General features: G+C 50.5%; 1 protein-coding gene across 2 annotated transcripts in view; it reads right to left on the bottom strand.

Annotated features, from left to right (window-relative positions):
• Positions 1–4,291: 4,291 nt before the first annotated feature.
• RUNX3 (RUNX family transcription factor 3) overlaps positions 4,292–16,261 on the bottom strand; it is a 42,917-nt gene continuing 30,947 nt past the window's right edge. Inside the window, exons 4-6 of one of the 2 annotated variants that reach the window (XM_043995294.1) lie at positions 14,600–14,739; positions 10,916–10,917; positions 4,292–7,537 (exon numbers count right to left, since the gene is read on the bottom strand). In XM_043995294.1, coding sequence (XP_043851229.1) covers positions 6,997–7,537; positions 10,916–10,917; positions 14,600–14,739 — 683 coding nt within the window. In that variant the 3' untranslated portion in view covers positions 4,292–6,996. Of the gene's footprint in view, positions 7,538–10,915; positions 10,918–14,586; positions 14,740–16,261 lie in introns of both variants that reach the window. The other variant, XM_043995293.1, reaches the window with a different exon arrangement.

The following is a 16,261-nucleotide window of genomic DNA, read 5'->3' as shown; positions in this document are numbered from 1 at the left end:
GACAGACAAATGTCCTAGTTTTCAAAAAAATGAATAGAACATCTGCCAACTATAGGTCAGTGAGCTTGAATTAGATTCCTGCTAAAATTCGAGAGCAAATCAGTAAAAGAGTGGTTAGTGACTGTCTAAACAGGAAGAAAGGGAAACAATTATTAAGAACAGGTCATGCCTTGCCTCATTTTATGACAGAATTTTTAACCTGGTAGATAACAGGAATGTTATGGGTATGGTTTATGTAAATTTTCAGCAAAGCTTTTGATACCTCAAATAATTTTTTGCATGGAGAAAATAGAAAATATGGATTCAATGATAATACAATTGGAGGGTTATGGAATTCATTGGAAGCCTGGACTCAGAGTTAATGGTTTAATATCAACATGGCAAGAGGTCTCTAGTGCAATGCTCTGGGGATCTGTGCTAAGCCTTGTGATGTTTCAAAATTTTTTTATCAACGACTTGGAAAACAGCATAGATAGTGTGAGCACCAAGTTTGCAGCTGACACAAAGGTGGCTAACATAGTTGCTCCAAAAAGATCTTCAGTTCCATATTTTCCCTTTTGGTCATCTTTCTGTTAGACTTGTCTAAAATTGAGAAGGGGATATTGAAGTCTCCTTTCACTATTGTGTTACATTGTGTCTATGTCTTTTTGAAGCTCAGATAATGTTTCCTTTATGAATTTGTATGCTAAAACATTTGGTGTATATACAAGATCATTACTAATATTGACCATCTATAGTTCCTTTCAGCATAATATAGTTTCCTTGTTTATCTCCTTTTAATTTTTGCTTTGTCAGATAATGATATATATATCATGCGATTGCAACTCTTACTTTTTTTGGATTCACTTGATTCATGGTAGATTCTTTTCCCCACTGGTCCAAAAGGATCTTGACAGGTCAGAGCATTAGGCTGAATCTAATCATGTGAAACTTTTTTTTTTTTTGGCCAGGCAATAAGTGTTAAGTGACTTGCCCAGGGTCACACAGCTAGTAAGTGTCAAGTGTCTGAGGCCAGATTTGAACTCAGGTCCTCCTGAATCCAGGGCTGGTGCTTTATCCACTGCACCACCTAGCTGCTCCCAATCATATGAAACTTAATAGGGGTAAATATAAAGTGTTACACTTGGGTACAAAAAATCACCCCACAAGTACACAATAGGAAAGGCACGGTTGCATAGCAGCTGTTCTGAAAAAGATTTGTGGGTATTAGGGGACTCTAAACTCAATACAAACCTAGAGTAGGATATAGTCAACAAAAATGCTAAAGGGATCTTGGACTGTATTAAGAGGGGTGGAGTTTCTAGGAATAGGGAGGTAAGAGTCCCATTGTCCTGTGCCATCACCGTACTTCATCTTGTTACTGTGGTCAGTTCTGAGTGACAGCATTTAAGAAGGTCATTGATAAAATTGGAGAGGAGGGAAATTGGGATGGCAAAGGGCCATGAGGCCTATCAAATGAGGATTAGTTGAAGGAATGCATCGTCTTTACCCTGGAGAAGGTAAGGCTGGGGGGGGGGAGGGGAATGCTAGCGGGCTTCAATGACCTGGAGGACAAGATCAAGGAGAGATGAGGTAGAGTCAGCACAACGGGGGAAGGTTGCCATGAGCCCAATGGAGTTCTGAGGCAGGAAAATCTTCCTAATGATTAGAGGGGGGGGCCTGCCTGGAGGTCTCCAAACAGCATAAAAGACCATTTCTGAGGCTTGTTATAGTGTGGGTTCCTTCTGTGCAGAGCTGGAGCATATGGCTTCTGAGGTCCCCATTCTCACATTCTGTAAGTCTGTGAACAGTGAATGTTGGTCCTAGGAGGGCCCTTAGAACACAGGATGTCAGAGCTGGGAGGGCCCTTTAGAACCCAGGATGTCAGAGCTGGGAGGGCCCTTAGAACCCAGAGTGTCAGAGCTGGGAGGGCCCTTAGAACACAGGATGTCAGAGCTGGGAGGGCCCTTTAGAACCCAGGATGTCAGAGCTGGGAGGGCCCTTAGAACACAGGCTGTCAGAGCTGGGAGGGCCCTTAGAACACAGCATGTCAGAGCTGGGAGGGGCCTTAGAACACAGGATGTCAGAGCTGGGAGGGCCCTTAGAACCCAGAGTGTCAGAGCTGGGAGGGCCCTCAGAACACAGAACATCAGAGCTGGGAGGGGCCTTAAGACACAAAATGTCCTGGGAGGGACCTTAGGAAAAGGGGAAAGAGCACTGGACTCTTGTATCATTTAATCTGAGCCTGACCTCTGGCTCTGACAGGTCACCATTTGATCTGAATTGCTGTGTGACCCTGGGTAGGTCCCTTAATTTCTTTGATTTTGTTTCCTCATCTGTCAAATGGAGATGATACTACTGGTCATTTTTGAAGAAGCAGGTCTGGAGAGAAGTGACCCACCCAAGGTCTTACAATGATTCAGTAGCAGAGGTGAGATTTGAACCCATAAACAAAGGACACATGTTGACCATGGAAAATGTAGACCCTGCAGTTGTCTAATACATTTGGCCATGCTCTTTCCATGTGGAAGGGAGACTAAACTCCAGTGGTTCCACGATTCTTTAAAAAAAATTATTATTATTATTTGTGGGGCAATAAGGGTTAAGTGACTTGCCCAGGGTCACACGGCTAGTAAGTGTCAAATGTCTGAGGCTGGATTTGAACTCAGGTCCTCCTGAATCCAAGGTCAGCTCCTTATCCACTTCACCACCTGGCTGCCCCAGTTCCATGATTCTTAACTGGCCTTGAAGAGGACAACTATCTTGAACGTGTGTTGGGGGAGAGAAGGTGGGAGACCTTTTCCAACATCAACTGAAACCAAGTACATTTCATGAGCTTCTAGTGGGAGCGGCAAGGGCTCCTTCCCCTAGGACTGTACATCACCCCGAGATGGTTACTACGCCTACCCCTCCCCAATCTATCATTGTACACATCCCTGCCCCTCCCCTACCCCATTGCTTTCTGAAGGCATCCAGCTCTTGATGTAGCCCATAGTCATAAGGAAATTTGGAACCTCCTATTAAACCCTTCCTTTAAAAAAAAATCTTTGGGGAAGCTAGATGGCGCAGTGGATAAAGCACCGGCCCTGGATTCAGGAGTACCTAAGTTCAAATCCGGCCTCAGACACTTAACACTTACTAGCTGTGTGACCCTGGGCAAGTCACTTAACCCCAATTGCCTCACCCAAAAAAGAAAAAAAAATCTTTGCTTTGCACTGCTTCCTACCTGGAGCTAATGGCAGACTCCAGTGGACCCTGGAGTCTCTACCCTCCACCCCTTCCCCACCCCAGCCTGGGGTAACAGGCTATAGAGAAAGAGTTGGAAGAACATGATTAGGAGGTTTAAGGGGAATGGGGAAGATAAACAGCCTAGGGGTGAGGGATAAATGGACTTTTGTGGTCACCGAGTTTTGATTTAGGGCCTGATCCCTACAGGGCCTTGGAGGGCCCATTTTAAAAGCATGGGGACAAACACAAAGGTGAATCCAAGCATCTCTAAGAGGACATCGAATTGCTCTTGGAAGTGCCTGCCTTTCTCTGCTCTCCTCTGAGCTTCTGGTTGACAGTGAGTCGGGGCTGTCTTCCTCTGGCTCCTAACAGCTGGGCCTCCAGGCCCTGACTGGCAGCCAGCAGCTGCTTAGAAAAAACACCAGGGACATCTGTGGCCACTTCTGTTTATTCATGCAAGGTGAGAAGCAACATGGTAAACAGAATGTGGGATAGAGGAGCAGTCTGGGAGGCCGGGGGTGGTTGGGTGTCAGGTGTGCATCGGGGTCATCTCACCCTGCTCTCTCTGGTTGCCCAGGTGGGCTGCTCTCCCGTTCTGGGGGAGAGGACATCAAGGGTCCCTGGTACAAGGGAGGAGGGCCAATGCTGCGGCCCCTTTCCCATACAGAACACATAGGTGGGGCCAGAGGCTACGGGCTCAGGCTTTTTTTTTTTTTTTTTAGTGAGGCAATTGGGGTTAAGTGACTTGCCCGGGGTCACACAGCTAGTAAGTGTTAAGTGTCTGAGGCTGGATTTGAACTCAGGTCCTCCTGACTCCAGGGCCGGTGCTCCATCCACTGCGCCATCTAGCTGCCCCAGGGGTTCAGGCTTTTTAATGAGTTAATTGACTGGTTTCTTCTCTCTTAGTTACCCTAAGTGACCATTCCATTCAACTCTATTACACCAACTGGCAAAATCACCCCGAATTTGCCCTAAGGGTCAGTGGGTAGCACACACACCTATTAACACACACACAAAGAATTTTCTGACAGGTTGTTTCAATGATTCAGAATTATATTATTATAACAAGTACAACAAAATCGGACTTTACCATTAAATAGTACAGAAGGCAGACCCAGGTTTACCGTACAAGCATTAAAAATACTCCGGGCACTCAAGCAAATGACAGTGCAAAGCCTATTTTAGCCGCCCAACAAGGGATGGGGGCTGGAGGTGGAAGTTTTCAAAAGACACGGGGGCAGGGGGGGGGGAATAGGGTCAGTATCTGGGTGTGGGGATCAGGGTCTGCTCCTGAGACCCTGCCTTGGCTGATGGCAAATGGAGGTGGGTGGGCACCATGTGACTAGGAAGGAGGCACAGCCTAGTGGGAAGCATCTGGTGTCCCTGGACCCCTTACAGCGGGTCAGCAGTGCCCGAGGGCTCTGGCAGGAAGGTTATCAGCTTGGGGGATGGGGTGGTCCTTGGGACAGAGGGGGTGTAGAGCTGTAGATTTAGATGATTGAAGAAAATAGGATCATGGAGAAGGTGGTGACTGTGCCTTCCCCAGTGAATAGAGTAGGAAGATAAACGGGAGAATTTACGTGACCTCTGCATAAGGGCTCCCTGGATCTATAGGAAACCATCCTAAAAACAGAAGGCCAAGTGCTTGGTGGCAGGGGGCATGGGCAATCCCATTGCAGCAAACCCCAATACAACAAAGGGCCTTTTTTCTCCTATTAGGAATGATTTCCACATCCCAGGAAAGAATTCAAAGTAATAAGTGCTTTCTCATCTGCTTACAGCAAACCTGAGGCAAAGAACAGGTTCTATACATGAAGCTTCTTCCCCAACAAGTCCTTTTCTATAACAAAAGAACCTGGTGCTCACAGCACTGTAGGTAGGAAACAGAGACCTGGGTCATAGGAAACTTGGGGGGGGGGCGGAATGTCAGGGCTGGGAGGGCCTTTAGAACACTAGATGTCAGAGCTGGGAAGTGCCTTAGAATAAGATGCCAGAACTGGGAGGGGGCTTAGAACACAGGATGTCAGAGCTGGGAGAGGCTCGAGAACAGATGTTAGAACAGGGAAGGACCTTAGAACCCAGAATGCCAGAACTACAAGGGGGCTTAGAAGAATGTCAGAGCTAGCTGGGAACTTCTCAGACAGAGTGACAGACTGGGAAAAGACCCTTAGATCCCAGAATGTTGCAGGGTCCTTACCATCCAGGGTGCTTAGAACAGAATGTAAGTTCTGGGGGCTCCATCAGAACACAGAATCTGAGAGTTGGTGGAGATGCTTAGGTATCATGAACATAATGGGATGACGGCCATCCATTATTCCAAGGAAGAAAGTGAAGGCAGGAGAGGGGAGGGGGAATGTCTAACCTCATGCTAATCCCATGTTCTGCGTGCCCAGCCAAGGGGAGCCTCCTGGCCTCCAGTCCGGGATCTCTGCTGCCTCCCTGAGCTCTCGCCCACTTGATGCTAGGGTTTAAGATTGCTAACTATCCTTTTGCTCCACACCCCTCTTGGCTCCACTCTAGGGAAAACTTCACCCAGCTCCCTCTCCCTACAATGGAGACCTCAGAAGTGGCAAGAAAGGGGAGTGAGTGTGGCTTGTTGAGGGCACCCTCCTTGGTTCTGCGCCTTGGGACTCTCTTCCCAGAGGCTCCTAGTTGCTCCTTCACACCAGGGCCTCCAGGAAGGCACTCTCCTTGACGTTGTGAGATGCTCAGAGGAGGAATGGCTGATCTGGCAGCGGTGGTAGCCCAGAGCCCACTGAGAGCCAGAGCAGGGTCTGCAGGTGGTGCTTTTGAAAAAGGGGGTGTCCAGCCAAAGGACCTGTGTGTAGCCCTACAGGGAGCCCTTCCCACCAATCACCTGTTTTGACTCTGTCTTAAGGGAGGAAGTCCTGGGCTCAGTATCACTAAAACCTGGATCTCCCTAAAGTCACAGTCCTGTGCTGGTCTTATTCTGTCACCTCTAAGTCCCATCCCAGGTTGTGAAAGAGGGACAGGGTCCGGCAGGGATCAGGAAGGTGTGGGAGGGTGTTGGGGGACATCATCTGGCCCTCAAAGCGTGAGGAGACATGGAACAGGAGCACAAAGCTAAGCAGGTGGACGGCTTTCCTGGTGTCTGACGGTGTTCTCTTGGGTGTGTCACTCTCTGTCTTAAGGAGTCATTCTTTGGTATATAGAATTCAGACCTTGCAAAAGGAACAGGGAATAACAAAGCCTGAGTTTGTTTTGGGAAGGAAGGGGAAAGTTTGCCTTCTCTTTGAGGTCTCAGGCTGAAATGGATCACAGAACATACGCAGAATGCCGGAACGGACCTCAGAATACAGAATGTTGGAGCTGCTCTATGAGGCCTTGGAGCCAAACAGAATATTGGTGTCAGGAAGGGACCTTAGAACACAAGATACGGAGCTGGAAGTCATTTAGTCCAGCTCCCTCATCTTACAGAGGAGGAAACAAGCACAGAGGGGGATGGACTTGGCCTGAGGTTACAGAGCACCTCAGGTTTTCCAGGGCTTCCCATCCCACGGTGCTTTGGTAGTTTCTTAGAACACGGGTCCTATGTACACAGCAATCAGCAGCTGAAACTCATGCCCACTCTTGCCCCAACCCCTTGGTCTGACATGTTGACAGCGGGGCCTCCTTCCTTCCCGGGGTCTTCCCTTTGGCAAGGAGGGGCCCCTTCTGGTGTGGCTGTCCAAGCCCTGCCAGGGACGCTCCCTGGGGAGCCTCGGAGTCAGCTCTGGGACCGGATGACTCTGGGGAAGCTGCCTTGGGCCCCGTCCTCCGTGGCGCCCATCAGTAAGGCCTCCACACAGACTCGTCCATTCTCCCAGGGGTGCTCATGGCGGTCGGGGAGTTGCTGTGGCTGCCATCAGCTTCGACGCCGTCGCTCTGGCTGGCCAGGCTGGGGTTCATGAGGTTGTTCCCCGCTGCAGCGCTGGTGCAGGAGGAGAGCATGCGGGTGGGGGAGCGCTCCCCGCCGGCCACCATGGAGAACTGGTAGGAGCCAGAGGAGGTGCCGTAGTACAAGTGGTAAGGGGATGGGTTGGTCTGGAAGGGCCCACTCTGGTTCTGGGTGGAGCCCGGGTAGGGAGGGGGCAGGTAGGTGTGGTGGAAGCGGGTGGCTGTGGGCATGCTGCTCATGCTAATGCCGCCGAGGCCAGTGGGGGACGGGTTGGCTGTGTAGGAGAAAGCTGCTGACATGGCCCCGGGGTAATGCATCCTGGGGTCAGAGAACCTTGGCTCTGGGAGGCCCGGCAGGCTGGAGAAAGAGCGGTCAAACTGGCGGGGATCCGAGAAGGGACTTAAGTCGGATGTGCCTGTGAAAGGAGAGAGACTGATCAGCACAGCACTGAAGGTCACAGGCATCAGGACTGTCATCAGGGGGCACGCAGGGAGAGGAAGAGGAGGCCTGGGGGTGGGGGAGGGCTCCAGAGCAGCAGACAACCTGAGAATAACACAGCGCAAGAGCCAGACATCATGGACTGTAAGAGCTGGGAGGGCTTTTAAGACACAGAATGTTAGGGCTGGGGGTACCTTTGAACAGAATGTCAGAGCTGGAGGGGCCTTAGAACATAGGATGTCAGAGCTGGGAGGGGTCTTAGAACATAGGATGTCAGAGCTGGGAGGGGTCTTAGAACATAGGATGTCAGAGCTGGGAGGGGTCTTAGAACACAGAATGTCAGGGCTGGGAGGGGTCTTAGAACACAGAATGTCAGGGCTGGAGGGGCCTTAGAACACAGAATGTCAGAGCTGGGGGGGGGGGCTTAGAACACAGGAAGGCTAATTCATAAGACTCTAGGACACGGGATGAGGATAACGCCTCCCAGCGTTGAGGACCCAATGAGATACTATTTGTAAAAAGTGCTTAGCACAGGGCCTGGCACACAACAGGTACTCTCTACATGCTTATTCTCCCCTCCCCCACGTTCCCTTCCTCCCTCCGTCAGAGAATCCGCGCTCTCTGAAGGCAGAGGCTGCTTCGTTCTTGATTATTTCCGTTAAGGGCTACAGGGTGGGCCAGAAGTCACGGAGATTAAATCACTCCTTAATTTTTGTTTTGAATACACGACACCATCGCATCACCTACAGTACATATAGGAAACTGATTTATAATATTACATGGCACAAATGGCAAAAAATAAAGAAACTATCATTTCCAAAGGTCATTAAAACAAAGGAGCCCTTAGTGCTTCTGGCCCAGCCTATGGTAGGTCCTTAAGACATCACTGCTAACCACCTGTGTGCAGGACCCCTAGAATGTTCTAGGTTCCAAACACTGAGAAAACGACCGACCCAGGTCATTTTGGTGCAGGAGTGCTAGATGGAGAACGAGAAGATCCGAGTCTGAGCCCCAGCTCTGTTGCTAACTTGTCCACAGTCACACAACTGGTGGGTGTCAGAGATGAGATTTGAACCCAGGGCCCTTAAGAGACCATTTAGCACAATGCTCCCATTCCGCAGACATGGACAGTCAAGGCCAAAGAGGGCAAGTGATTGGCCTGACCTTACATGGTGAGTTAAGAGCAGAGCTGAGATTCAGGCTCGGGCTTCCTGACTTCTGGGGGTTGGGTTTTTGCCTCCACACATCAAACTGCTTCCCTCTTGGTGTGTTTTACTGGCATGGGAGCTGAGGAAACATCTTAAGACCCGTCACTGGCCAAAAGAGTGTGGGCCCAGAGCCCTCTCCATGCCCCCTGCTCCCCCCCATATCCGAGCAGTGCCAGCTTCATCGACGTTGCTCACACGCCCTTCCCGAAGTCGGTCCAAGGGGCGGCCCCTGGAAACCCGAGATGTGGATCGCTGCTGTCGGGTGGCCAATGAAAATAGTGGAAGGAAATGTTTATTTTCTTCTCAAAATTGCCCTGGCTGCTGTGTTAACTGAATGAGCCCATTGAGCTGTAAGAATTTCTCTGTGGCGGGGCGGTACCCTGGGCCCCATCCCCCAACTAAATGGGACTGGAGGAAGGCCGAGGTGCCTGGGCCGCCAGGGCTCTGCCCCCCACCCCCAACTTGAGCAGGCCTGGCTGCCTCCCCCACCCGCCCAAGCCCAGGGCTGCTGCTTCCTCCAGGAAAAGGGAGAGGGGCTGAGGCCCCCCAGTGCCTGGGCCTGCCTGGTGGGTGGGAGAGAAACAGAAGCTGAGCCGGGGGCTCCCAGCTATTAATAGATGAAGAAGGAAACCCCAGAGGAGGAAGACCAGCTAGAGGTGGGAATGTGGGAGGCCAAGGGGAGAAGAGAGGGATGGCCCCCCAGCAGGGCTAGGCTGGGGGTGGGAGAGGAAGGGGAAGGGCTGGGTGCCGCCCCCTCAGGAGAGAGTGGTCAGAGTTTGGGGTTCAAATCCCAGCTCATATGGCACTGTGAGCACAGCATTAAATCTGCAATGAGAAAAGTTGCTTCTGAAATCCACGTGTCACTAACCACCTGCGTGACTTTATTCAAGGCACCGGATTTAAAATGGTGGCAACTCCTTCCCAATTCTCTACAGTAGGCAGAAGGTGGTCCTGCTGGGGGAGCTCTATAACCTGGCCTATTAAGGGCCCTCCCAGCTCTGACAGCCTGGGTTCTAAGGGCCCTCCCAGCTCTGACAGCCTGGGTTCTAAGGGCCTTCCCAGCTCTGACATCCTGTGTTCTAAGGGCCCTCCCAGCTCTGACAGCCTATGTTCTAAGGTCCCTCCCAGCTCTGACAGCCTGAGTTCTAAGGGCCCTCCCAGCTCTGGCAGCCTGGGTTCTAAGTCTCTTCATCTCTGACAGTTTTACCCCGTTAGGTCTCCTTCAATTCTGATACTCTGTACCCTAAGGAGGGGTTCTGAACCTGTTCTGCATTACGGACCCCTGTGGCTATTTAGTAAAATGTAGAGATGGACCCCTTCTCAGAATGATGATTTTAAGTGTATAAAATGAAATCCACAGGATTACAAAGGGCCCCATTGTGTTAAAATCAAAAGCCAGTTTCAATAACTCCTTCCCTGGATGTCTTTAAGGATCTCTGTTCTACAGTTCCTCAAGCTTGTCACATTCTTTCTTCTGAGCGCCCCCCACCCCCAGTTCTGAGAGCCTCTAGTTAAGATCCTGCCCAGTCCAACATTTTCTGTTCTAATTACCTTCCGTGCTTTGCAATCTGGCTCAGTGAACTCTGGCCATTCCTGGCTGAGGCCGCTGAAGGGAAGAGTGGCTATGCCACTCTCCATCCCTTGCCGGGCTGGGCCCTGTGCCTGGCTGGTGCCAGGCAGAGGGGAGAAGGAAAGGGAGGTGGTATGTGCCGGGCCTGCAGGGCCCTGTGGCCAGCTCCCTGCTTGAATGAAGGGGAGCCAGAGCTCTCCGGTCTCCATGTGTTCATTCCACACAGTGAGCTGTTGCTAAAGGCCTAGTCTTACGAGGAGTGTGGCATCCTAATGCCAGGCTTCCTTGGGGGTTCTCACCAGGCACGGGGCTGACTGATGCCAAGGCACGGTTGGCAGGAATGAGGAGACTTCTCAGCTTTGGTGAAGGAGACCTCTGAGGCTACTCTGCCTTGAATGAAAATCCCTGCTCTGAAATCCCCGAGTGGTCATCCAGCCTCTACTTGAAGTCCCCTAAGAAAGAGGAGCCTAGCACCTCCGAGGGGCCCATCCCATGTTGGGAGAACCCCCACTCTGCTCCGGAGCATCTGCTGGCTCCAAATGGGTGATTGGTCCTTCCGGGTGGCCCCCAGGAGCAGCCACGTATCTCTACCACGGCTGAAAGGGGCTGCTATCCGGCCCTCTTTGGTCCCCCTAGTTTATCTGAGCCAGGCTCAGTCACCAAGGCCACGGGACAAGCTCACAGTCAACTTGCTTCCTCCCCCCAAATTTGCCCAACTTCCTTCCTCTCCCAACAGTCTTGTCACTAGTGCTGTCTGAGGGGCAGTAGTTCTGTCCTGAGAAATAGACGTTTTAAGTCAACAGGCAGCCAAGACAACAAAGCCTTCTGGCTGGACTCTGCCTCTACTGGCAGCCCAACACCTCCTTCTCAGAGGGACCAGGGTACAAAGAAAAGGGGGAGATGTGGAGGTGGAAAATAAGTCAATCAGCAAGGATTTAATAAATATATTAGTCACTGGACTAGGCTCTGGAGAGGCAACAACACAAACTAAACAGGTCCTGTGTTCAAAAACATTCCATACCTTGGAACACAGGATGTCAAAGCTGGGATGGCCCCTAGAGCACAGAATGTCAGAGCTGGGAAGGTCCTTAGAACACAGAATGTCAGGGTTGGGAGGACCCTTAGAACACAGAATGTCAGAGCTGGGAGGACCCTTAGAACACAGAATGTCAGGGCTGGGAGGACCCTTAGAACACAGAATGTCAGGGTTGGGAGGACCCTTAGAACACAGGATGTCAGGGCTGGGAGAACTCTTCGAACACAGACTGTCAGAACTGGGAGGACCCTTAGAACCTAGATGTCAGAGCTGGGAGGGGCCTGTGGATGTAGCACGTACTGTCTCAGACTTGTATAAGCTGGTCAGTCAGGGCTAGCCCTCTGGCCCCCTCCCTCCAGGGCACAGGGCATGGGTCTGCCTAGTGCTTTTCCAGGCAGCAGCAGTACAGGTGAGGAAGCCAAAGACCTGGGTCTCATTCTGGCTCCCTCTGCCCCTTTCTGCCTGTGGCCTCCAGGGACTTTAAGGTGCACCTTAATCCACATTCCTGCAAAGAGAGAGATGCCTTGGCAGGAGCCGTGCTCCTCAGAAATCGCCTCCCAGTCGCCTTTCACAGGAGTACAGGGGGCCATGCTGAGAGCATGCCCCACACAAGGCCTCAGCTTCAGAGGGACCAGTGACTCCATCAGGAGACAAGCCAAGGATCGATGGAGAAGAGGCAGGAACATCTGCTTGTTCAGGTGTCCAACATATTGGGAGTAAAGCGTTTGTTTATTTACCAGCTATAACTTAGGTGATGGTTTTATAAGTCATATAAAATAACCAGATCAGAGGAAAGTGAGGACATTAAAAAACATACACATACACAAACATATACACGCATAAGCGGTCTATGTGCCAAGGGCTCTTGGAACATCCTCTGACATCTTCCAAATTTCCAAGAACACCATCTGTGTTTGTATTCCAGGTTCTCTGGGCCCTTCTAGCTCGGATATTCCATCTTCTAACTTTCTAGAATCTTTAGACTCATTCAGCAACAAAGACTTATGTTCTGGAGTCTTTTCCAGCTTTCACATTTTATGTTCTAAGGTCCCTCCTAATGCTGTCATTCTGTGTTCTAAAGTCTAGAATATTCCTGAAGAACTGTTGAGTTTGTGGCTTTGGATTCTGAGCCAACACAGTGCCTGATCCATCTGAGACACTTAAGAAAGGTTTTTTGAGTTGAATCGAATTGTACCTTTCAACTCTTGACATTCCAAGTTCTAAAGTCTCTTCTTGCTCTGACATGCTTTGTTCTCAGGTCATATCTAGCTCTGATATTGTATGTTCTAAGCTCCTCCCCACTCTGATATTCTGTGCTCTAAGGACACACCTGGCTCTGACATTCTGTGTTCTTTTTTTTTTTTTTTTTTGGTGAGGCAATTGGGGTTAAGTGACTTGCCCAGGGTCACACAGCTACTAAGTGTGTAAAGTGTCTGAGGCCGGATTTGAACTCAGGTCCTCCTGAATCCAAGGCCAGTGCTCTATCCACTGCGCCACCTAGCTGCCCCTGACATTCTGTGTTCTAAAGGCCTTTCCAGCTCTGAGGCTCGCAGGGGCCTAAGTCCAGTTCTAAATTGGAAAAGACCTCTAAGATCACAGAATTCAACTCCCTCATTCTACAAAAGAAGAAGCTGAGGCCTAGAGAGGGAAAGTTATTTGCTCAATATCACGCAGGTATTGAGAAACGGAGGTACCTTCTCCATCACCGTAGGCAATGAGGTAAGATGTGCCCAATGCTTAGCACAGTGCCTGGGTCATAGCAGAAGCTACATAAACACTCTTCCCCTTCCCCCTCAACCAGGGCCCTCCTGCCACCCTGGGCACTTAGCCCTCTGTCTCCAAGGCTCTGGGGCTAAAAGACTCCCCTTTGAGTCCGGCTTTCCTTCATCCTGACAGTAAAGAAAACTTTCCTGATGCCTAACCAGGGTGTTATCAACTCTTGTTGGGACCGTTGCCCTCCTGGCATTTGGAGAAGTGTGGCAGGCTGTGCCAGGGGACTCCATCGGAGCAAGCAGTGGAAGTTCCCAAGCATCACTTTCCCCCTGGTGCCCTCCATTCCCCTGGGGGTGCAATCCACATTGGCAGGGACTCCATCTAGGCTGCTCAGGATCGGCACGTCCCAGTATCTCTGCCAGGCCTGCTGGGGTGGCATATGCCATCCAGAGCCCAGTGTTCTTGGAGCTGGGAGATCAGGGTTCATATCTTGGCGTGGACAACCTGGCCTGCTGGGTGACCCGGGGCAAGTCACTCAGTGAAATACCCTCACCATCCCCCTTACCCAGGGATGAGGGAGAAGGCTTTTGAACCTTTCATTTTCCCTGCTGCTTCTGGCTTATCTCTCCCTACCCCCTGCCACTACTCCCCAGGCCACCCTCCCCACCGCCTGCCCAAGTCCTCTTTCTAACACCCAGCTAAGCTCAGATCTCTTTCCTGTTCAAAACTTTTCTGTGGCTCCCAGTGGCATTCAAGGCCCCAGCCACAATCTGGCTCCGTTTGTCTGACCATGTTAGTCTTCCCTTTGGGTCTTCCACCTTCCCCTGCCCCCCATTTTTACCCCACCTACGCCTTTCTCAGTCCCTTTGCTTCATGCTGTTCCCCATACCTGGAACGGTTTCCTCTCTCTGCTCCTCTTCCCCAACTCCCAATCCTTCTCTTCTGAAGCCTACTTTGGGGCATGGCCTCTTATTTTACAATGCCCCCCACTACCTTGTAAATATTTCTATATCCTTGTGTGTATTCATACTCTCTGATAGAATGGAAGATCCCTGTTGCTGCTGTTGAACCTACTCTTCATGACCCCATTTGGGGTTTTCTTGGAAGAGATACTGGAGGGGTTTGTCATTTCCTTCTCCAGCTCATTTTACAGATGGGGAAACTGAAGAAAACAGGGTAAGTGACTTGTCCAGGGTTACACAGCTAGTAAGTGTCTGAGGCTGGATTTGAACTTATGAAGAGGAGTCTTCCTGCCTCCGGGCCTGGTGCTCCATCCACTGTGCCACCCAGCAGCCCCTTATCTTTAAGGGCAGGGCAAAAGTATTTATTAAACTCTTACTATATTCCAGGAACTAAGCTGTGAGGATACAAATAAAGATGAGAGCACAGCCCTGCCCTCAAAGTCCATTCAAAGCAGGATCAGCCCTCATCACACTTATTTTCCTTCCAAATCCCAGGATCCAGAGCGTGGGCCTTTCCCCTGTTCCCTCCCTCTACCTGGCATTGGCCCCTGTACCTTGTGCTGTAGCCTGAGTGCTGAAGTGAGTGGAGCTGGCCAGGGAGCCCCGGGGACTGGGAGTTGTTGGCATCACTCGCATCCGCAGCCGGTCTGGGTCACCGAATCGATCAGAGAAGGCCTTTGGCTGGTCTTCCATTTTCTGCCTGTGCCCTGAGAGAAGGGAGGAAGAGTCTGTCAGGACCACGTCCATCCCCCTCATCTCTTGCCTCTATTTACCCAGGGGAGGAAAGATTTTACAACCTCCCCTGTGACCCTTCCAGGAAGGGTTTCCCAAGGATCTCACTGAAAGGTCTCCATCTGATGTGCCCACACTGAAGAGCCAAGATGATAGAATGACAGCAGCATCAGGTTTGGTATTTAAGGACCGGGGGCTGGATGAAGGTTTCTGTTTGCTCTAAGTTCTATATTTTGGAATACAAGCAAAATCTGGGGAGGCTGGGGGAAGGGTAATGCACTTTGGTGGCTATTACTAGCTCCCTAAAAAGATGAGAATAGTTTAATTCAATCAATATTTATTAAGCTTCCTCTACTCTTCTTTGTACACTGAATATACAAAGACAAAAGCAAAACAATGCTAGCCTTCAAGAAGTTTATATTCTATGGTGTGTGTGTATGTGTGGCTTATCAGCAGGGCCAGGACACAAAGTCAGGTTCTCAGATTTTGAGTCCAGGCCTCGCTCCACGGTACAATCCCACCCCCTTTTCTTCTTTTTTTTTGTGGGGCAATGGGGGTTAAGTGACTTGCCCAGGGTCACACAGCTAGTATGTGTCAAGTGTCTGAGGCCAGATTTGAACTCAGGTACTCTTGAATCCAGGGCTGGTGCTTTATCCACTGCGCCACCTAGCTGCCCCCCACCCCCTTTTCTTGGGAGATTGTCCAAGTTCAACCCCTTTACGTTAGAGGTAAGAGGGGAAGGGTCTTGGCCAAAGTCACAGAGTGGTATTGGTGGCAGAGCTGAGAGCAGAGCCCAACTGGACCACCCTCCCTCTAGGGCTGTGCTGCATGTAAAGCCCATTGTAAGCCGGCTCCTTACTAGCTTTCCAGTATTCTCCAGCTCATTTTTACAGATGGGGAAACTGAGGAAAACAGGTAAGTGACTTGTCCAGGGTCACACAGCTAGTAAGCGTCTGAGGCCAGATTTGAACTAATGAAGTCTTCCTGACTCCAGACTTGGAGAGTGCTGTGTTCACATCCTATAGGGGAGAAGAATGACAAGCTGGAGCCCATCTCAGCAATGAGGAAGGGGTGGGGGACCTGGCCATTTGAGGATCAATTCAAGCACATGAGCTGGTCAGTCAGTAAGCATCTTTTAAGTACCTACTATATGCCAGATACCGAGCTAAGGGAAGAGGATACAAAAAAAGAGGCTAATGACAGTTCCTGTCCTCAGAGAGCTTACAGTCTAATGGGAGAAGAGAAGACAGGAGGCCCGGTTTATTGTCTTCTTACATTTGAAGGGGCATCATGTGGAAGAGGAAATCGGTGGCCCCTGGGATGTCACCCTGGACCCCGATGTTGTGACAAGTTGTGACAGGGGCTTCTAGGAATGCGATACTGAGCTCAAGTGAGGGTGGCCTACCCTCCAAGGGCGACCTGGGGTGTCTGAAGTATTTTAACAAGTAGCAGAGAGGAAAATGGTCTTATTTTCTATTCAGGAGGAAAGGGAAGAAG

This window comes from Dromiciops gliroides, chromosome 3 (genome assembly GCF_019393635.1).
Source record: "Dromiciops gliroides isolate mDroGli1 chromosome 3, mDroGli1.pri, whole genome shotgun sequence".
In the NCBI taxonomy this organism is placed as follows: domain Eukaryota; kingdom Metazoa; phylum Chordata; class Mammalia; order Microbiotheria; family Microbiotheriidae; genus Dromiciops; species Dromiciops gliroides.
The sequence above is the reverse complement of the archived record's forward strand: the minus strand, read 5'-3'. Positions and strand labels throughout refer to the sequence as shown.